This window comes from Nicotiana tomentosiformis, chromosome 6 (assembly GCF_000390325.3).
Source record: "Nicotiana tomentosiformis chromosome 6, ASM39032v3, whole genome shotgun sequence".
Lineage (NCBI taxonomy): Eukaryota > Viridiplantae > Streptophyta > Magnoliopsida > Solanales > Solanaceae > Nicotiana > Nicotiana tomentosiformis.
This window is the reverse complement of record NC_090817.1, coordinates 115,119,725-115,142,791: the sequence shown is the minus strand read 5'-3', so window position 1 is coordinate 115,142,791 and position 23,067 is coordinate 115,119,725. Positions and strand designations below refer to the sequence as shown.

The window sequence follows — 23,067 nt, the reverse complement described above, 5'->3', positions numbered from 1 at the left end:
AGGCTTGGGGAGACCATTCTTCTATGAGCGCTTTCTAGTCAAGGAACCAGGTTCCTCTTCTACTTCATCATCCATATTCACAACTGGCACTGTCTTCTCGCTCACAACTTTCCCATCTTTTACTAATTTTCTTCTCCTTGACTTAGCTTGGTTGTTCTTAAGCGTAGACTCAAGAGCCTCCTTCCTTTGCAACCTTGTAGTAGATCTCTTAGGAGTAGACTCTTGAGCAACCATTGGTCTATGCCTAGTCAAACTAGCAATTGGCATATCATCAGAATCCTCTTCACTTTCCCCAACTACTTCGTTAGAATCAGATATCATCTCAGGCACAACCACAGACAAAGGCTCAGCATCGAAATGAGGAGAGAGAGCAGGATCAATACTGACCTGGGGCTCTTGAGAGGACCCCTGAGTTGGATCCTCTAAGGAGGGATCATGTCCCCCATTTGGTACCCCGGTAGTATTGTCCTATGTCAATTTTTCAATAGGCACAAGCTCTCTACCCTCTACCAGAATCTTAGACTCTTCCCTTTGAGCCTCAGACTCATCCGCACTTCCTTCGATAATAACCCCTCATTAGCTATAGATAGCATGTTTTCTATTGCTTCTTTATCTTGTAACTCTATGGAAAACGCAAAAGAAGAAAGAGTTGTACTTGTGGGCTCAAGATTAGGAACTGCAGCATTCTCAAAACCAGTAGTTTGGTCTGCATTTGAGACTTCATCTAAAGGAAGACTGGAGATTTCCTAATTTTCTTCTTCGTCAACTGTACCCTTTTCACCTAGATTTCCCGACGAGGCAGGAGGAAAGTTCGTAGCCACAAACCTTTTAGGAGTCGAGATTTTGCGACTCCTATGAGAACCAGAACTCGATTGGGTAGGAGAGGAAACTGAGAGTGGGGGTGACTTTGTCCTAGGGTTTTGGCTAGTAGTAGTAAGGAGCGAGGAGTCAAACATTAGTGTTTTAACTGGCGAGGACTCAATTGGGGTGTTACTTAGAACACTCGAGTTTTTATGATTTTCAACCATGGTGAGAAGTGATGAATTGAAGAAAAGGAATGGGTAGTTTGAAGAGAGGAAGAATAAGGGAGAGTTTGAAGTTTGATGTGAAGAGTTGTGACAGTGATGGATGTATTTAAGATGGATGAGGACAGGTTAAGAAAGGGCGGCAGTTTTAGGAGTCGGGTCGATTATTAACGGGTGAGACGTTTGGGTTCAAAAGACGCAAGGAAAAGAAACTAACGCACTGATGATGTGGCACTTGTTTTAACCGTTCAAAATTGTGCATGAGAGAACAGAGAAGCTACTAACCTGTGTTAGGAGAACCAGGTTCCCTGACTAATCTTGCATATGTAAGCTTTGCCCTTTTCACCAGCGTGTACTGCATCCACTGCCTATTTGCTCTGTAATCATCATGTGTGTCTACCTGTAACAGCATAGAGATAAGTTAGACATTGCCAGAAAACACTTTTTAACTAATTTTACCTGAACATTTCTTTCATAGCCAATCATCGAGGGACCAGGTTCTTAGTTGGGTTTTATCAACCCCAGTGCCAGGCAATTTCTTTCAAAATGTTCTCTGCTCAAGGCCTTGGTAAATATGTCTATAATCTGATCTCTGTGCTGCAGAATTTCATGAAAATGAGCCCCTTTTCAACATTGTCTCTGAGGAAGTGGTGCTGCACATCAATATGCTTGGCTCTCTTATGTTGGACTGGATTTTTTGCCATATTGAGTGCACTTATATTGTCACACAGGCGGGGCACACAGTCAGAGAACACTCCAAAGTCTTCCAACTATTGTTTGATCCACAGTAATTGAGCACAACAAGAAGCAGCTGCTACATATTCCGCTTCTGCAGTTGAGAGTGCCATGGAGTTTTGCTTCCTTGTACCCCATAAGATTAGTCAGGAACCTAGGAAATGTGCCATTCCAGACGTGCTTTTCCTGTCCACCAGATATCCTGCATAATCAGCATCAACATACCCAACAAGATTAAAGTTGTCATCTGAGAGATAGTAGAGAACCATGTTCTGCATTCCTTTGAGATATCTCAATATTCTCTTGGCAGTCTTTAGATGAGATTCCTTTGGATTAGATTGAAATCTTGCACAAAGACCCACGCCAAACACAATGTATGGTCATCTTGTAGTGAGATACAAGAGTGGCCCTATAATCCCTCTATACACTGTCTGATTTACAGAGGAACCAGGTTCATCCATGTCTAGATGAGTAGCTGTGGCAATAGGAGTGTCAATAACTTTTGATGCTTCCATGTCAAACTTTTTTAGCAGCTCCTTGATGTACTTCTGCTGACTTATCAATGTCCCCTTTTGAGATTACCTCACTTGAAGTCCCAGGAAGAAATTTAATTCTCCCATCATACTTATCTCGAACTCACTCCCCATGAGTTTTGCAAACTCTTCACAAAGAGAGTCAGATGTGGCTCCGAAAATGATATCATCAACATATACTTGAACAATGAGTAGGTTCCTCCCTCGTTTCTTCAGAAAAAGAGTGTTGTCAATTTTCCCTCTTGTAAAGCCATTTTCTAGAAGGAACTTTGACAACCTTTCATACAAAGATCGGGGAGCCTGCTTTAGCCCAGACAGTACCTTGTCCAGTTTGAACACATGCTCAGGATGCTCGTGACTCTCAAATCCAGGGGGTTGCTTGATATAAACTTCTTCTTTTAGGAAGCCATTCAGAAATGCACTTTTGACATCCATTTGGAATAGTGTGAATTCCATATGTGATGCAAAGTCTATTAGGATTCTGATAGCTTCCATTCGAGCAACTGGAGCAAAAGTTTCATCATAGTCAATCCTTTCTTCCTGATTGTAGCCTTGAACTGCAAGCCTTGCCTTATTTGTTGTTGTGTTTCCAAACTCATCAAGTTTGTTCTTAAATACCCACCTAGTTCCTACAACAGTTCGATCTGCAGGTCGAGGAACCAGGTGCCATACTTTGTTTCTTTCAAATTCATTTAGCTCTTCTTTCATGGCATTGATCCAGTCTGCATCTTTCAAAGCTTCTTTGATGTTTTTAGGCTCTATTTGAGAAAGAAAGGCTGAGAAGGCAAGTGAGTTTCTAGCTTTTGACCTGGTCTGAATTCCTGAGTCGAGAGGATGTGAGCTTTTGTGTTTCCAATTTGGTACCTGAATCTCATTGGTAAAGGAGCTAGGTATATCTGACTGAGGTTCTTGGCCGCTTCTTACTTCAGCAAGTGGAGTACCTTGGACTGCATCAACAACTATATTTTTAGCTTCAGTTGTTGTGATCGTGGGACCAGGTTCCTCTCTAATGGATGGAGATGTATTTGCATCATCTTCACTAGATTCCTTGACATGACTCATCATGTCTGCCTTTCCATTTTCCATGTCAATAACTTCACCTTGAACAGATAAAGGTTCTCCATTTTGGTCAACACGTTTGTCCTTCTCACAGGAGAGGTGAGATTCATCAAAGATCACATGTATACTCTCTTCAACACATTGATTCTTTTGTTGTATACTTTGTAAGCTTTGCTTTGAGATGAGTATCCCAGAAAGATTCCTTCATCACTTTTGGCATCGAATTTTCCTAGAGTTTCCTTTCTATTCTTGAGTACAAAACATTTACACCCAAAGGTCCTTAGATGTGTCAGCTTGGGCTTCCTTCCATTCAGCAGTTCATATGGAGTCTTGTTCATATGGAGTCTTGTTCACCAAGTAGCAAGCAGTATTGACAGCTTTTGCCCAGAAATTCTTTGTAATCCCACTGCCAATCAACATTGTCCTTGCCATGTCTTCAAGAGTTCTATTCTTCCTCTCCACAACACTATTTTGTTGAGGTGTTCTTGGAGCTGAAATATTGTGAGTGATACCATTTTCAATACATAACTCATCAAATTTGGCATTGCCAAACTCTATCCCATGATCAGACCTGATGCAAGCTACATTATTACCCATCTTCACTTGAATCTTTTTGACAAAGGCAACAAACACTTCAAAGGTTTCATCCTTGGTTCTGAGAAACAGAGTCCAGGTGAATCTGGAGTAATCGTCAACTATAACGAAGATATATTTCTTTCCTCCCCTGCTTGACACCCTCATGGGTCCATATATATCCATGTGAAGAAGATCAAGTGGCCTTGAGGTACTAACTTTCTTTTTGGGCTTGAATGACGATCTGAGTTGCTTGCCTTTTACACATGCATCACACACTTTGTGATCCTTGAAACTTGACTTGGGCAGACCACAAACCAGGTCCTTCCTGACCAATATGTTCAGCAACATGAAACTTGCATGACCCAGTCTCCTATGCCATAATTCAGCATCATTATCAACAGCACTTAGACAGCTGAGATAACCATTCTGCAGAGACTCAAAATCAACAACAAAGATATTTTTGTATCTTTTTGCTACTAGCACCACTTCACCAGTCACTAGGTTTGTGACTGTACATATTTTTGACATAAATTCCACCTTGTTTCCCTTGTTACAGATCTTGGAAACACTTAGCAAGCTGTACTTCAACCCATTCATGTAGTACACACTTTCGATTGAGTGTGAGAGAGACTTATCAATCCTTCTAACTCCCAGAATATATCATTTCTTGCCATTTCCAAAGGATATACTTCCTCCTTGCAGGGCCTTAAGTGAAAGGAAATCATTTGTACTTCCAGTCATATCCTTTGAGCAGCCGCTATCCATGTACCATTATAGGCTGCTTCCTTTGACTGTTCACTGCACAAGAAAATCAGGAATTAGACTTAGGAACCCAAACGAGTTTGGGTCCCTTGTAATGATGAAAGGGGTGAATGAGGGATCTTCTGGTCCAAACAGGCATCATGCGTTTTTTATATGAGGGACCAGGTTCTCTACCAGTAGTTACTTTTTCAGCGAAAACTTTGTTTTTCTGTTGTGACTGAAATTTGGCCTTACAGTTTTCTTTAAAGTTCCCAGTGTTGCCACAGTGAGTGCAAAGTCAATTATCAGGTACAGTAACGTACTTGCTATGAGGATTGTAAGGAATCTTTTCCCTTTGGAACCCAATCCCCTGCATGTTTCCCCCATTGTTAGTGTACATGGCAGTGATAGCATAAGAGGACCAGGTCCACTTGAGTGATTTTTCAAGGTCACTCTTCACTCTTCCTAGTTCTTCATGAAGTTGTTTGTTTTTCTCAAGCTCAGCACACAGACTAGACTTCACTGAATTTATCTCACTTTCAAGCTTAATGTGTGCCTCACTTGCAACTTCCTTTCCTTTTTGAGAATTTTCAGGTCTACTCTCCATTTTAAGTTCCCCAATTGTTTCCTTCAAGTCCACTAGCACCACTAATAGGTCATCTCTCTCATGCTCAATGTTAGCAACCCTCTCAGTTAAGACTTCTTTTTCTTTTCTTACACACTCAATGGTCTCTTTTAGGACTACCATAACGACATTAGATAATCTTTTTCATGTTCTATATTTGCAATTTTTTCATCTACGACATCCTTCTATTTCTTCAGGTTCTCAATTATTTCCTTTAAATCAACTACAACGACTACTAGGTCATCTCTGGTCTGTTCTGCTTCTCCTAATTCCACAGTTAAAGCATCTTTATCATTTATAAGACTGTGATAAACATCAATTAACACATTTGCTAAAGACATGAGTTTTTTAGGAGAATAAGATTTCAGATTTCACTGAACATCCAGAAAATTTACCTCATCATCGTCGTCATCCTCATCATCATCAGACTGAGCCATCAAGGCAAAGATTGAGTCATACTCATTTGATTCACTTTCTACTACCATTATTGAACTATCACCGTGATCATTTTCTTTTTCAAATTCGCTGGAGGAATCTCCCCATGCAGCAAGATCTTTTTTCACAACATTGTCAGCGACATTCTTTCTCTTGAAGCATTTATCAGGAACCGGGTTCCTCATGGCTGCTTTGTCTATGTTGTGCTTGAATTGATCCTTCTTTAGGAGGGGACAGTTCTTGATGAAGTATCCTGGCTTGCCACACTTATGACAGAGGTCATAGTTTTTTGGCTTGCTAGAACTCCCACTTTTTGAAATGCCTCCATTTCTGCAAACCATCTTCTGAAATCTTCTTGTCAAGTAAGCCATATCACCATCCTCACCACTTGAATCATTGATGTCCGTCTTGAGGACCAGGTTCTTCTCTCTTTTGGTCTCTCTTCTTTCATTGTCCTTCTTTTTCTTCATTTCATATGTTCTCAGATTGCCAACGAGTTCATCGATGGTCAGCTTCTACAAGTCCTTTGCCTCTATAATGGCGTTTACTTTGCCTTCCCAAGAACTGGGCAGCACACTAAGGATTTTCCTAACAAGCTTGTTTCTTGGAATAATTTCACCAAGAGAGTGGAGCTCATTAATGATAGAGGTGAAGCGAGTATGCATATCTTGGATGGATTCATCATCTTTCATCCTGAAGAGCTCGTATTCAGTTGTGAGCATATCAATCTTGGATTGCTTGACCTGTGTTGTTCCTTCATGAGTTATCTGGAGAGCTTCCCAGATTTCCTTGGCTGACTGACATGAAGATATCCTATTGTATTCATTAGGACCAATATCACAGACAAGGATTTTCTTTGCACGAAAATTCTTCTCTATGGCTTTCCGGTCGGCATCATTAAATGCTTTTCTTATTTTGGGAATAGTTACAGCAGGGTCACCACTGGTTTTTGTGAGAATGAATGGTCCATCACAGATAACGTCCTAGAGCTCGGAATCTTTAGCCATGATAAAATCGTGCATCCTTGTCTTCCACCATCCATAATACTGGCCATTGAACCTTGGTAGCCTGTAGGTGGACTGAACTTCTTCAAAGTTTGGTGGAGCAGCCATGAGGATCCTTTCTAGGCGTTAGCCTGATATAAAGAACATGCTCTGATACCAATTGATAAAATTTAAGGGTCCACCAAACTATATAGAGAAACAGGTTCTTCATAAGTTCCCACAAATATAAGTTCCCATAGAAACCACACACACTGCAGTGAGTAAATGACAGGAGGAATTTTACGTGGAAATTTCCCAGCTCAACGGGATTATAAACCACCACCTACCCTTGTAGGATTTCAACTTCACTACTGAGCAACTTTCAGATTACAACCTATGTAACCTAGGAATTAACCTCTTAATCCCTCACTATGCAATATTCTATTACAAGCCACTTTATAGTAACTCTATTACAAAGACTTTACAACTCGACTAACTCTAGCCAAGACACAAACATAAGGGTTTATGATTTACAAAGGGTTTCCTACGTAATACTTCTAAGCACGCTAAGTAGGAATTACAATTGAAGAACTATTATAAAGTTACAACTCAACTAAGGACATACAATAACTTGATATGGGGAAATGGTCTGTAGTAGTGTTGTTCTTTGTTCTTGATGCACTTGAGAATCGTTTTCTTGATGATCAATCACTATGAGTGTGCTTGAGTAAATTCTCTAAGTGTTCGAGTCATTTGTTTTACCTTCCTTGACGCTAATAATGCATTTGTGACATCACTAGGATGATGTAAGCAAGGTAGGTAAAAGACACTCCCCATAAAGTTGACTGCTGCGTTATTTCTGTACCGAAGCGTGTGCAGGCAACAACTTTACAACTGGGGCAGTTAACTTGTGCAGTTTCCTTGGGAAACGGTAGTTATCTGTTTCCAATATTGTTCCTTTGACTTTGAAGAGTTGAACCATATCCCAAGCTGGAACCTTTTGATCTTAAGGTCTTGAGAATGTGTAACAGGTTCCTTATCTGGTTCTTGACAGTAAGTTTGTTAGATCATCAAAATATAACAGGGATATACATATAGCCTATCAATAATTAAGCAAGCTGGTCGAGATTCTTATTAGAAGTACAAATGCAGAAACAGTTGTAGACCATGCATCATGCATGCCCCAAGAACATTTGAACTTGGTCTCATTATTTTACTTTATTTTTCCTTTTGAGAAACAAATCTGAAAAGGGGAAAAGAAAAGACAACAATTTACCAACAACACAAAACATGAGTAGTAGAATTCATCTCGATCAAGTTGAATACGCCATGAATGATCCTTTAATTTAGGCGTAGATTAGGATCAAAACTTTTGCATATGTTACAAGAACCGGCATACATGCAGTCCTCATCAGTGCTGCACTCTGAAAAGCAAAAGAACCCATTTGTAATATGACCAATATTTTGGCTAATGGAGTCCATCTCACATAAGCATAAGCATATTTGTAAAGTGTAGACTTTGTTGGCAATATTCTTTGGGACCCAAAAATATTGCATTGTGTGGTGGATATCATTTGCACAAGTTATATCTTTTCTTTTACAACTAAGAGGCCAAGACTTTTTTTCCTATAAAAGGAAAGGACATTAGTTCATTTTAAATACACCAACAAGACTTGAGTTTTCATTTCTTGTTTCTTCCTTTCCTCCTTTATTAAGAGTGTTTTGTATGAGAATTAAGTGTTGGGAAGCACTTGTGTGAACCCTTTCTTTGGAGTGATCTTGTGAGGTTATTACCTTAGGGTATTTGGGATTAATATGAGTATTTACTCTAATTTTGTGCTCTCTTTTGTACTCTTATTGGTATAGTAAAATTGTCCATCTCCACTTGTGGACGTAGGTCACACTGACGGAACCACGTTAAATTGGTGTCTTCTTTATCTACTTTAATTGCTGTTATTATCAACTTGCATTGTCTTTGTTATTGTCATTATAACGTTGTTTGGCTAAATTTTGCATTACCCGATTTCCCAAACCTAACAAATTGGTATCAGAGCCGGATCTAATCGGATTTGTTTCAGTAGCCAATATGACTTTAACAAAGACTTATGTTGAGATAGAAGCTATCCTAATTCATGATGGCTTAGATTTGGCATTGCAAGGAAAGGAGAAGAAGCCAGATAAAATGGTGGATGAGGAGTTTGCCATCATAGACAAAAAGGCAAAAGCATGTATCATTTTAAATATCTCAAATGAGGTTTTACGTGAAGTTTCTGTAGAAACCACAGCCAAAGGAATGTAGGAAAAATTGAAAACCTTATATATGAAAAGGACGGTGAAAAATAGACTTTACCTGAAGCAGAAGCTTTATACAATTCGTATGGGTGCAGGTACCTCTATTCTCTCTCATCTTGACACCTTCGATTCTATTCTTATGGATTTGAGTAATATAGATGTGGAAATTAAAGATGAGGATCAAGTCGTGTTACTGCTTTGTTCTCTACCCCCATCTTTTAAGAATATAAAAGATACTATATTTTATGCAAAGGATAATATCTCTTATAATGATATTAAATCTATCTTAAAATAAAAAGAACAGATAGATAGAGATATTACTAGGAAAGCTAGTGAAACTCAAGTGGAAGTTGGCATATTCTTTAGGGGCAAATCCGACTCCATATCCAAATACAATAATTTAGAGTGTCTCTATTTTCATAAAAAAGGTCACATTATATCTGAATGCTATAAGCTGAAAAATAAAGAAAAGCATAAGGAAAGGAAAAATGAGCACAAAAATATTGACATTGCCGAAGCAAGTGTAACTGCTGATGAGACTGAGGGAACTATTTTTTTAGCAACTAATAATAGTTTCAAATCTAACAATCAGTGGATTTTAGATTCAGGTTGTTCTTATCATATGTGTCCCAATCAGAATTTATTTACCACATATGAATCTATTGGAGGTGGAGTTATCTTGATGGGCAACAATGTTGCCTGCAAAGTTTTTGAAAAAGGTACAGTCCGAATCAAAATGCACGATAGTATGGTGAGAATTCTCACCGTTGTTAGACATGTTCCTGACTTGAAGAAAAGTCTCATCTCTTTAGGCACTCTAGAATTTCTTGGGTGCAAGTACACAGGTGAAGGTGAAGTTCTAAAAGTTTCTCATTGTGCTCTTGTGATCATGAAAGCACACAGATCTGGTTCGTTGTATATCCACTTTTATAGGCCCTACTACAATTTCGGTATCAGACAACTTGTCTGATTTTGATGGCATTAAATTTTGACATATGCCCACTGGGGCTTTTGCGGAGAAGTTGGAGCAAATTTATTATATCAGCCAAATTTAGGCCAAGGTGGAGATTTGTAATATGACCAATATTTTGGCTAATGGAGTCTATCTCACATAAAAGCATAAACATATTTGCAAAGTGTAGACTTTGATGGCAATATTCTTTGGGACCCAAAAATATTGCATTGTGTGGTGGATATCATTTGCACAAGTTGTATAATTTCTTTTACAACTAAGAGGCAAATATTTTTTTGCCTATAAAAGGAAAGGACATTAGTTCATTTTAAACACACCAACAAGACTTGAGTCTTCATTTCTTGTTTCTTTCTTTCCTCCTTTATTAAGAGTGTTTTGTATGAGAATTAAGTGTTAGAAAGCACTTGTGTGAACCCTTTCTTTGGAGTGATCTTGTGAGGTTATTCCCTTAGGGTATTTGGGATTAATTAGAATATTTACTCTAATTTTGTACTCTCTTTTGTACTCTTATTGGTATAGCACTACAAAAATCGGAAAATTAATGGAGATTTTAAAATGGCGGCTTATTCAAACCGTTGTAATAAGCAAAACATTATGGCGTTAGTTCAACAACCATATTATTTATTTGGAAAACGGCGGTTAAGTATATAATATGGCGTAATTAGACCGCTGCTACCTTTATTTCTATCAGGCACTAATCTCACCCTAAAAGATAGAACCCCCTCTGTCACTCTCACCCTAACAAACCCTTCAACAACTGAGCCTGGTCGGTTGGTAAAATACCTCCACCCACAACCGTTAGGTCCTGGGTTCGAGTCACCCTGGAGGAAAGTGTGGAAATACTATAAATCCTTCTAATTTGGAAAAAACAAAAACTCTCCCTATCCCTCCCACCGATCTGGCGAATCCGTCGTCTCTCTTCTCTTAATCACTTCCCCTAAGGTCCTCAATTGGAAATTGAGTGATGTGGCTTTCGAACAGGAAGCTTTGAGTCTCTAATCGCCAACCTTCATTGTGCGAATCTAGAGTTCCATCGTTGGTTTGATTTGCTCTGTCAACTCCTAACTCCAAATAAGCAAGGTCCACTCTACTTTTCCCTCATTTTCCATATGTATTGATTGTGCCGACACCATTATTCCAGTGAGGTGAGGTGGCTGTTTGTTTTGGTTCAGTGGTTGTGCAATCCATGCTACTTTCAGCGTTGTGACTTCGCGAGCTTCACTGTACATGGATGAGTCTTAATTGATTATATTGATTGAATCAAGAGCTTTGTGTGGTATTTTTTGGTCATTTATATATTCTCTTATGTGAGCTATGGAGTGCTATTGTAGGACTTTCTCTTCTTTTAAATAGGCATACTTGGCAACATCAATTGACTTGAATTTACTGATTCAGATATATTCTTTTCATATATGTTTAATGTACTTGAATTAAATTTAGTATTCATTTTCTTTTAGATTTTATCATTGGTATCTGGTTTTTATTACACTTTTGAGTAATTTTTTACATATGTTTAATTTACTGGATTGGAAAAATTTAAAGGCTCTAACATCGAATGGATCTCCCCTTCTTAATCATGCAGGAGCGTCAGCCCTTGAGCTGGAAATATTACACAAAAGAAATTGGTCCTCGCTTGGTAGACATGTACTAAGAGGCATGTGAAAGTATGTGAGGCATCCGATTTCTTTTCAGTTTATAATCTTTTCATTACTTGTTGGTTGGCTGTCTTCATTGCGTAGTCTATTTGGCAATAACATCCGGTATTTATGAGAGTTTGATTTAGAAGTATTGGCCATAAAGTTCTTATTTGCAGTCTATTGAAGACAAACACATGATTTCTTCTTTCTAATCTTTGTTTAGATCAATCATATAAATCAAACTCCAGTTGATCTACTTTCTTTAGTGATTCGTAGCGACTTTAATCATGTGTTTCAAATGGTTGGTAAGAACTTTATGGTCTACTCTAATAGGAATATTAGATATGCATCATGTATTGTATGAAAAATAATCAAATGATAGCATCTTTCATTGTTTTTATTTTACATGTGAGGTGATAATAGTTTTTTAAAAGTCGTTCGAAATAATCAATTTTATATGAATTGGCAGATTGCTCTATATCCTTGTTTTCTTTAGAGATAAGAGGCTTGAGAAATATGATTGATACCTTGTTCTATAAATTGCTAGATAGAAATTTGATACTTAATTGAAGTTTAAGTATTTTTCTTGAGGTGTGTCAAGAGAATATACTATGAGAAGAAGTTAACATAATCAAGACTGAGATATGCAAAATATTTTTTTCAATTCTTTAGTCCGCCAAGTCACGCAATTGAGTCAGTTGTTGGTTAGCTTTATTTGAGTTTCCTATTGAATTGACATCCTGTAAAATTCTGTAATCAGGAGTGTGAGAAGAAGAGAACACATGCGAGAGAAGAGGGAATTGGAAATTTCCAGAAACATTTTCATTTCTTGCTAACTGATACAAAGTGAGTTCTATCTCTGTTTTATACTACTTACTTACTAACTTGTAACTCTAACTCTAACTAACAACTGAATCTAGTTACAGATATGCTAACTACAGTTAAGTTAAGTTATTACATCCTTTACACATATTTACTGTCACGACACAATTTTTCCCCCATATGACGTTGGGACGGCACCTAATCTCTATGACTAGGTAAGCCTAACATTTGCAGAATAATGAAATGAAAACATGAATTAAACAACTAACTGTTCAAAATACACAGTAATCCCAAAACCCGGAAAATCGTAAGTCACAAGTTACAGAAGAAAACTAGTATCTCTATACACCAGAGTCTAATAACAGAAGTAAGGAAGGTAAATGACATAAGAGGGAATAAAGGGGGACTTCGAGGTCTGCGGACGCGGCAGATATACCTTGAAGTCTTCGTACAACAACAAGCACTCTCAGCTAGTAGCGGGGCTGATAAGAAATACCTGGATCTGCACACAAAATATGCGTAGAAGAGTAGCATGAGTACATCATAATCGGTATCCAGTAAGTGCCAAGCCTAACCTCGGTAGAGTAGTGACGAGGTCAGGTCCGGGCCCTACTGGAATATGATAATAAAGCAAGGCAAAAATAAAATATCGCAGTAAAATAAAGACTGAAATTTAACAAGAAAGAATTTATAGAAGGTAACAGCTCAATACACAGAAATACAACAGGGGATCTCCCGAGATACCGTCTCGTAGTCCAAAATGTAAATATGTAGGGGGATCTCTTGGAATACCATTCCGTAGTCCCAAAGTAAATATGCAAGACATGGGAATCTCCCGGAATAGCGTTCCGTAGTCCCAAAGTAAATATGCAGTACAGGAGAATCTCCTGAAATACCGTTCCGTAGTCCCAAAGTAAATATGCAGTACAAGGGGATCTCCCGGAATACCGTTCCGTAGTCCCAAAGTAAATATGCAACGCAAACAATAGAAATACAACTACATCACGAAATCTTACGATTTAGACTAAGTACCAATCAAGGAAGAAGTAGGAAATTCACTAAGCATGCTGCACAGAGTTCACATAAGCAGTTAAGACATGTAGACATGTTGTATTAGACTAAACAGGATAGCTACACATATTGGAATAACTGAATTAAGAATGAAAATAGATTAATACTCATTAAAATGGTATAACTCAAAATAAAAGGAAAACAGGTTGCTGCTCAATAAGCAAATCGGGTGTTTTTCTACAACTAGCCCGTGTACTTACTCGTCACCTCACATACACGGTGCTCACATATCACAATAGTTCCAAATCTTAAGGGGATTTCCCCCACACAAAGTTAGGCAAGCCACTTACCTCGAATCAAGCTCAATCAATCGATCACAATGCGTTTCCCACGAATCCGGCTCCGAATGGCCCAAATCTAGCCAAAAGCAATTACATATCATAAATACAACCATAATAGACTCATCTAATTAATGAAATCAATACTTTAACAAAAATTCCAAAAGTCATCCTAAAAGGTCTACTCGAGCCCATGTCTCGGAATCAGATAAAAGTCACAAAATTCGAAAGCACATTCACTCACAAGTCTAACCATATCAAATTTACTAAAATCCGACACTAAATGGTCCTTCAAATCCACAAATCAAACTTTCCAAATCCCTAGCCTCAAACTCCCAAATTCCACCTTAAATACACACTAACTAGAAGGAAAAACAAATTGGGAAGCAAGATTATTGATCAAAAATAAGCACAAGGGACTTACCTCAAGAAATGCCTCGAAAATGCTCTCAAATATCGCCCTAAACCGAGTTTGCAAAGTCAAAAATAACAAAATCACGAAGCCCTTCGGTTTTAAACACTTCCCAGGCATTTCCGCACCTGCATAGCCTGGGCTCGCACCTGCGCGCCCGCTTCTGCGAAAATATGGGCTGGGCTGGGCTACATCGCGAACCTTTCGGTCCACGTAACTCTTCTGTCTGGACTGGGCTGTGCGAAGTCTATCCTGAATCACCTTAACCTTTTCCAAGGCATCCTGAACCAAGTCAGTACCCAATAATCTGGCCTCGCCCGGCTCGAACCAACCCACTGGGGACCGACACCGCCGACCATACAGAGCCTCATATGGTGCCATCTAAATGTTGGACTAATAACTGTTATTGTAAGCAACCCCGCAAAGTGGCAAGAACTGGTCCCAAGTACCCCCAAAATCTATCACACAAACGCGGAGTATATCCTCCAGTATCTGAATAGTGCGCTTGGACTGTCCGTCCGTCTGGGGGTGAAATATTGTGCTCAACTCAACCCGAGTACCCAAATCATGTTGTACAGCTCTCCAAAACCGTGATGTAAACTGCATACCCCGGTCAGAGATGATAGATACTGGTACGCCATGAAGCCTGACGACCTCACAGATGTAGATTCGAGCTAGTTGCTCGGAAGAATAGGTAGTCATCACAGGAATCAAATGAGCCGACTTGGTCAGCCTATCCACAATCACCCATACTGCATCAAACCTCCGCTGAGTCCGTGGGAGTCCAACAACAAAATTCATAGTGATTCGCTCCCATTTTCATTCCGGAATCTCCAACTTCTGAAGCAACCCACCTGGCTGTTGATACTCAAACTTCACCTGTTGGCAATTTAGACATCGGGCCACATACTCTAGTATGTCCTTCTTCATCCTCCTCTACCAGAAATGTTGTTTCAAGTACTGATACATTTTTGCGGCACCCGGATGAATAGATTACCGCGAACTGTGAGTCTCCTGGAGAATCAACTCACGCAAACCATCTACATTGGGCACACATAGCCTGCCCTGCATCCCCAATGCACCATCATCTCCAATAGTGACCTCCTTAGCATCACCGTGTTGGACCGTGTCCTTAAGGGCAAGCAGATGGGGGTCATCATACTAACGCTCCCTGATACGATCATAAAGAGAAGATCGAGAGACCACACAAGCCAATACTCAACTCGGCTCAGAAATATCTAATTTCACAAACTGGCCGGCTAAGGCTTGAACATCCAACGCCATGGGCCTCTCTGCTACTGGTAGATATGCTAAGCTCCCCAAACTCTCTGCCCGGCGACTCAAAGCATCGGTCACCACATTGGCCTTACCAGGGTGGTATAAAATGGTGCTATCATAATCCTTAAGCAGCTCCAACCACCTCCTCTGATGCAAATTAAGATCCTTCTGCTTGAACAGATGCTGCAAACTCCGGTGATCGGTGTAAATTTCACAAGGAACACCGTACAAATAATGCTGCCAAATCTTTAAGGCATGAACAATAGCTGCTAACTCAAGGTCGTGGACATGATAGTTCTTTTCATGCACCTTCAGCTATCTGGAGGTGTAGGCAATCACCCTACCGTCCTGCATCAACACCGCGCCGAGACCAATCCGTGATGCATCACAATATACAGTATAAGACCCCGAACCTGTAGGCAATACAAATACTGGGGTTGTAGTCAAAGCTGTCTTGAGCTTCTAAAAGCTCTCCTCACACTCCTATGTCTACCTTAACGGAGCACCATTCTGGGTCAACCTGGTCATAGGTGCTGCAATAGAAGAAAATCCCTCAACAAACCGACAGTAATACCCCGCCAAACCAAGGAAACTCTGAATCTCCGTAGCTGAGGACGGTCTGGGCTAACTCTGCATTGCTTCAATCTTCTTCGGATCCACCTGGATCCCATCACTCGATACTATATGACCCAAGAATGCCACTGAGTCTAGCCAAATCTCACACTTTGAAAATTTTGCATATAACTTCTTTTCTCTCAAGGTCTAAAGTGCAGTCCTCGGGTGTTGCTCATGATCTTCCCGAGTCCAGGAGTACACCAGAATGTCGTCAATAAACACAATGACGAATGAGTCAAGATAAGGCCGGAACACATTGTGCATCAAGTGCATTAAAGTTGTTGGGGCATTGGTCAGCCTAAAAGACATAACAAGAAAATCATAGTGACCATATCTGGTCGTGAAAGAAGTCTTCGGGATATCTGTCTCCTGAATCTTCAACTGATGATAGCCGGAACGTAAATCAATCTTGGAAAATGCTCTGGCACCCTGTAACTGATCAAATAAGTCATCAATACGAGGCAATATTTGTTCTTCACTATGACTTTGTTCAACTGGCGGTAATCAATACACATCCGCATACAACCATCCTTCTTCTTCACAAATAAGACAGGAGCACCCCAAGGTGACACACTGGGCCGAATGAAGCCCTTATCAAGCAATTCATGTAACTGCTCCTTCAACTCCTTCAATTCAGGAGGATCCATACAATATGGAGGAATAGAGATTGGTTGAGTGTCCGGCAACAAATCAATTGCCAAAATCAATATCTCTATCGGGCGGCATGCCCAGAAGATCAGCCGGAAACACATCTGGAAAGTCCCTCACTACTGTAACTGACTCAACTGTAGGGGTATCAATACTGACATTTCTCACATAAGCTAGATACGCGTCACACCCCTTCTCAACCATTCATTAGCTTCAAGAAATGAAATAACTCTGCTGGGAGTATACTCTAAGGTACCTCTCCACTCTAACCACGGTAAACCCGGCATAGCCAGCATCACTGTCTTAGCATGACAATCAAGAATAGCATAATGGGGTGACAACAAGTCCATACCCAAGATAACATCATAATCTACCATGCTGAGCAATAATAAGTCGGCTCTGGTCTTAAAACCACTAAGAGCAATCAAACACGACCGATACACGCGGTCTACAATAAGAGAATCTCCCACAAGAGTAGACACATAAATAGGGGAACTCAAAGAATCCCGTGATAAGCCCAAATACGGGGCAAAATAAGAGGACACATAGGAATATGTAGAGCCTGGATCAAAATAATAACGACGCATCTCTATGACAGACTGTAACAATACATGTAATGACAGAATCAGATGCAATTGCCTCTGTACGAGAAGGAAGGGCATAATATATGGCCTGGCCTCCCCCTCTAGGGAGACCTCTACCTCCCCGACCTCCACCTCGAGCTAGCTGAGAAGGTGGGGTGGCAGCTGGTGCTATAATCATAGCCTGAGGACCTAGTGGAGCACGTTGTGGCTGAGAAGTCTGTGGAGGTGCCTCCTCCTAAATCTGGGGCAATCCCTCACCATATGGCGAGTGTCTCCACACTCAAAACAAGCTCTAGTAGGGTATGGCTGTTGTGACTGGCTTGGGCCAGGCCTGCTGGACTGGCCGTTAGGAACACCCCGTGCAGGAGGCACACTAGATACTTGCGGTGTATAATAAGGCTTCTAGGGCCTAGGAGGAACTGGAACACCACTAGCGGCTGGAAGAGCTGAATGAATGGGGCGGTTTACATAACCACTACCATGGCGAGTTGCTGGGATGCGAGCACAAGAAAAATAACCAGTCTCTCGAGACCTCTTGGCCTCTCTCTCCTCTCTGTCCTGGGCAAGCATGCCCTCCAATCTCCTGGCAATACTCACAACCTGCTGATAAGAAATATCCATCTCTAACTCCCTGGCCATACTAATCCGGATGCTGGGGTGGAGTCCCTCAATAAACTGTCGAACCCTCTCTCAAGCTGTGGCAACTAAGGACGTTGCATGTCGGGCCAAATCACTGAAATGGACCGCATACTCTAACACAGTCATAGATCCCTGGCGCAGCTGCTCAAACTCCGTGCGCCATGAGTCCCTGAGGCTCTGAGGCTCTGAGGGACATACTCTCTCAAAAACATGTCCGAGAACTGAGTCCATGTAAGTGAAGCTGCCTCAGCCGGACTACTCAACTCATAAGCACGACACCACTGATAGCTTGCTCCTCTAAGTTGGAATGTAGTAAAAGAAACCACGCTCGTCTCCGCTACGCCCATAGCACGGAGAATACGATGACACTCCTCCAGAAAACCCTGATCATCATCTGTAGCCAATCCGCTGAAAGTAGGTGGGTGGTACTTCTTGTACCTCTCAAGTCTGAGTTGTTCCACCTCAGAAGTTGCTGCCCTAACCTCGGGCTGAGCTGGAGCTACTGGCTACATTGGTACAATTTCTGGAACCTGGTTGACCTGAACCTGCTGCTCTGGAGTACCGACGATGGGAGTCTGTGCTTCTCCCCCGGCCTGAGATGTGGCAGGAGTAAGTGGGATTGATCCAGTCTGAGCTAAGATGCTGAACATGCTCAGAAAATCGGCTAGAGTCTCCTAGAGGGCTAGTACAGAAACAGGTACCTCAGGTGTCTGCCCTCCAGTTGGAGCTACTGGGGCCTTCTCTGTAGCAGCTCGTGCGGGTTCCCTGGCTGCACCACACGGACGTCCTTGGCCTCTACCCCGGCACCGGCCTCTCGCGGCTCTAGTAGGGGGTGCGGGTGCCTGGTCATCAGATCCGTTTGCACGTGTCCTCACTATCTGTGAGAGAATAGAATACAGAAGTTTAGAATTTTTGAAGTCAACAATTTTCGAACGACAAAGAATCAAAGTAGTGAAATTTCCTAACAGTTTCATAGCCTCCCGAAGATAAGTACAGACGTTTCCGTACAAATCCACGAGACTCTAATAAACCGGCTTGTCACTCACGACACATATGAATCTAGAGCTCTGATACCAACTTGTCACGACCCAATTTTTCCTCCGTATGACGTCGTGACGGCATCTAGTCTCTATGACTAGGTAAGCCTAACATTTGCGGAATAATGAAAAGAAAACATGAATTAACCAACTAACGGTTCAAAATACACAGTAATCCCAAAACCTGAATATCATAAGTCACAAGCTACAGAAGGAAACTAGTATCTCTATACACCAGAGTCTAATAACAGAAGTAAGGAAGGTAAATGACATAGGAGGAGTCGAGGGAGACTCCGAGGTCTGCGGACACGGCAGATATAAGTTGAAATCTCCGTACAGCAGCAAGAACTCTCAGCTAGTAGCGGGGCTGATAAGATATACCTAGATTTGCACACAAAAACATGTGCAGAAGAGTAGCATGAGTACACCACAATCGGTACCCAGTATGTGCCAAGCCTAACCTCGGTAGAGTAGTGACGAGGTCAGGTCCGAGCCCTACTGGAATATGATAATAAAGCAAGGCAAAATGGAAATATCGCAGTAAATAAAGACTGAAATTTAACAAGAAAGAATTTATAGAAGGTAACAGCTTAATACACAGAAATACAATAGGGGATCTCCTGAGATACCGTCTCGTAGTCCCAAATATAAATGTGTAGGGGGATCTCCCGGAATACCGTTCCGTAGTTCCAAAGTAAATATGCAAGATAGGAAAATCTCCCGGAATACCGTTCCGTAGTCCCAAAGTAAATATGCAGTACAGGGGGATCTCCCGGAATACCGTTCTGTAGTCCCAAAGTAAATATGTAGCGCAAATAATAAAAATACAATTACATCACGAAATCTTATGATTTAGACTAAGTACCAGTCAAGGAAGAAGCAGAAAATTCACTAAGCATGCTGCACAGAGTTCACATAAGCAGTTAATACACGTAGATATGCTGTATTAGACTAAACAGGATAGCTATACATATTGAAATAACACAATTAAGAATGAAAATGGATTAATACTTATTAAAATGGTATAACTCAAAATAAAAGAAGAACATGTTGTTGCTTAGTAAGAAAATCGGGTTTTTTCCACAACTAGCCTGTGTACGTACTCGTCACCTCACGTACACAACGCTCACATATCACAATAGTTCCAAATCTTAAGGGGATTTACCCCACACAAAGTTAGGCAAGCCACTTACCTCGAACCAAGCTCAATCAATCGGTAACAATGCCTTTCCCATAAATATCTGGCTCCGAATGGCCCAAATCTAGCCAAAAGCAATTACATATCATAAATACAACCAAAATAGACTCATCTAATTAATGAAATCAATACTTTAACAAAAGTTCCAAAATTCGTCCTAAAAGGTCAACTCGGGCCCATGTCTCGGAATCAGATAAAAGTCACAAAATTCGAAAGCCCATTCACTCACGAGTCTAACCATATCAAATTTACTAAAATCTGACACCAAATGGTTCTTCAAATTCACAAATCAAACTTTCCAAATCCCTAGCCTCAAATTTCCAAATTTCACCTTAAATACGCACTAACTAGGTGGAAAAATAAACGGGGAAGCAAGATTATTGATAAAAAATAAGCACAAGGAATTTACCTCAAGAAATGCCTCGAAAATGCTCTAAACAATTTCCCTAAACCGAGTTTGCAAAGTCAAAAATGATAAAAATCACGAAGCCCTTCGGTTTTAAACACTGCCCAGGCATTTCCGCACCTGCGGAGCCTGGGCTCGCACCTGCGCGCCCGCTGGTGCGAAAATGTGGGCGCGCCTACGAAAATGACTAACCTTGGATGCCTCCGCTTCTGCAACCACTGGTCCGCATCTGCGCTATCGCAGGTGCGGAGAAACCATCGCACCTGTGACCTATGCTGATCTCCACCCCTTCTGCATCTGCGCTCAACCTTCCGTGCATGCGGCCTCGCACCTGCTGCTAATAACCTCGCAGGTGCGACCATACCAGCAAAAGACCAAACTTTAGAAATTTCTCAACTTCCATTCCAAGTTCGTTAACCACCCGAAACTCACTCGAGACCCCCGGGACCTCAACCAAACATATCAACCAATCCTAAAATACCATACAAACTTAGTCGAGCCCTCAAATCATATCAAACAACGCTAAAATCGCAAATCATCCTCCGATTCAAACTTAAAGAACTTGAAACTTCTAAATTCGACAACTGATGCCGAAACCAACCAAACCACGTCCGATTGACCCTAAATTTTGCACACAAGTCATATTCAATATTACAGACCTACTCCAACTTCCGAAAATAAAATCTGACCCCGATATCAAAAAGTCCACTACCGGTCAAAATCTTCAAAAATTTGACTTTCGCCATTTCAAGCCTAAATAAGCTACGAACCTCCAAAATACACTCCGGACACGCCCCTAAGTCCAAAATCACCTAACGGAACTAACGAAATTGACGGAATTTCATTTCGGAGTCATCTTCACCAATTCCGACTACGGTTCAAATCCTAAGGTTTAAACCTCCATTTAGGGACTAAGTGTCCCAAAACACTCCAAAAATCAAAATGAAACCTCCCGCCAAGTCACAATAGCATAAATAGATATGAAAAAAATAGTAAATAGGGGATCGGGACTATTACTCTCAAAACGACCGGCTGGGTCGTTACATTTACTTTGAGTCTGATCAACAACTTTTATGTATTTTATGAGTTACATGGTATCATTGTTAGGAGTTAGAGTTAGACTAAAAGAGTGTCTACTTCTTGTAAACACTCGTCGAAATTTAACTTCTATATGTGATGTAATTTTTTTATGCAGGGAACAGGAATTAGAGCTTCTGAGGAAAGATATTTGAGAAAAGATTTTCCAAGAGATTAAGATGATTTTAAAAAATGAGTTTAAAAGATCCCCCAAATAGCAGTTCTGTTTGGATAAATATACATGACATTCTGATGTTAAGAAGGCAGACCCAATACAGATTACACCGAGTGCTCATTCAAAAATGTTGCAAGAAATGAGTATGATTCTTTTTGGAATTTTAGTTTATCTGATAATGTAATATTGAAGTACCTATACTTATTTTTTAATAATATATATTTTACTTAATTGATGGCTTGTATTTGTGTCAGAATCATTCTATAGTATTTGGCATGTTTTGATACATTAGCATGAAAAAGAGGATTAATTATAAGAAGACAAATAAGTAAATAAGATAATGGAACACAATTGTGGCAGTTTTGACCGCCAGTTTAAACATGTACTAGTACATATGGGAACACAATTCGGGCGGTTCTGAACCGCCGTATTATGCAATTTGGAAATCGCCGCTTTATCAAATGTTAGATTATGGCAGTTTTCGAAAAACCGCCGCAATATGTTACTGGCGATCGGAATTCTGGCGTTTATCGAAACCGCCATTTTAGTCTATTGTGACAGTTTTAAACCGCCGTTATACGCCAAAATAACCGCCGTTATAACATTATTTTTTTGTAGTGGTATAGTAAAATTGCCCCTCTCCGCTTGTGGACGTAGGTCACACTGACCGAACCACGTTAAATTGGTGTCTTCTTTATCTACTTTAATTGCCGTTATTATCAACTTGAATTGTATTTATTATTGTCATTATAACATTGTTTGGCTAAATTCTGCACTACCCGATTTCACGATCCTAACACCATTGGGATGATCGATTTCTTTGGAGTCCTTCCATATCATGCGCCACGTCTCTCATTGCAACTGCTTTTGGAGCGAAATTAACTGTACAGTATTTCATAAGAAAACACAAATAATTAATTTCAAAATCAATACTCATATTTTACCATTAATTGGTGTGCATAAACCAGCAATGCATAGCCTGATCTAGTCTAGGCATATATGTAAAAGATTATTTATATGCATGTGTAAAAGTGAGATGTAGAAAAGGTCATTTACCAAAAGCTATCATTAAGGCAACAGTGAAATAGAAAGCAAAACTGCGAGTCATGACTATAGTATTGCTACGATCGACAGAGAAAAATAAGAAAAAATGTGTTACAATGTGTGCAGTTCTTTGCTTTATATGAAGGACCGTAATTTATAGGCCTTTCTT

At 40.4% G+C, this 23,067-nt stretch overlaps 2 protein-coding genes and 1 long non-coding RNA gene across 3 annotated transcripts; 1 reads left to right on the top strand and 2 right to left on the bottom strand.

Annotated features, from left to right (window-relative positions):
• Positions 1-5,479: 5,479 nt before the first annotated feature.
• On the bottom strand, positions 5,480-6,199 carry LOC138894617 (uncharacterized). Its single transcript, XM_070179327.1, has 2 exons — positions 5,670-6,199; positions 5,480-5,597 (listed from the first exon to the last, which is right to left on the bottom strand). Exons 1-2 carry the CDS (start codon positions 6,197-6,199, stop codon positions 5,480-5,482), a joined length of 648 nt encoding a protein of 215 aa, XP_070035428.1.
• Positions 6,200-6,244: 45 nt separating this feature from the next.
• Positions 6,245-6,841, bottom strand: LOC138894616 (uncharacterized). The gene is made up of 2 exons (XM_070179326.1): positions 6,777-6,841; positions 6,245-6,671 (listed from the first exon to the last, which is right to left on the bottom strand). Exons 1-2 carry the CDS (start codon positions 6,839-6,841, stop codon positions 6,245-6,247), a joined length of 492 nt encoding a protein of 163 aa, XP_070035427.1.
• Positions 6,842-10,584: 3,743 nt separating this feature from the next.
• On the top strand, positions 10,585-22,085 carry LOC104096733 (uncharacterized). The gene is made up of 4 exons (XR_686417.4): positions 10,585-11,057; positions 11,560-11,641; positions 12,375-12,460; positions 21,798-22,085. It is a non-coding gene; the product is annotated as an uncharacterized lncRNA (long non-coding RNA).
• Positions 22,086-23,067: the final 982 nt, after the last annotated feature.

Bases quoted from the DNA above. Each gene is read 5' to 3' on its own strand.
- LOC138894617 (XM_070179327.1), bottom strand. From the start codon at position 6,199: ATGAAGAAAAAGAAGGACAATGAAAGAAGAGAGACCAAAAGAGAGAAG. The intron at 5,598-5,669 runs GTGAAATCTGAA...TGTTTATCACAG, and splicing joins GTAAATTTTCTGGATGTTCA to TCTTATAAATGATAAAGATG.
- LOC138894616 (XM_070179326.1), bottom strand. From the start codon at position 6,841: ATGGCTGCTCCACCAAACTTTGAAGAAGTTCAGTCCACCTACAGGCTA. The intron at 6,672-6,776 runs GTATTATGGATG...CACAAAAACCAG, and splicing joins CTACCAAGGTTCAATGGCCA to TGGTGACCCTGCTGTAACTA.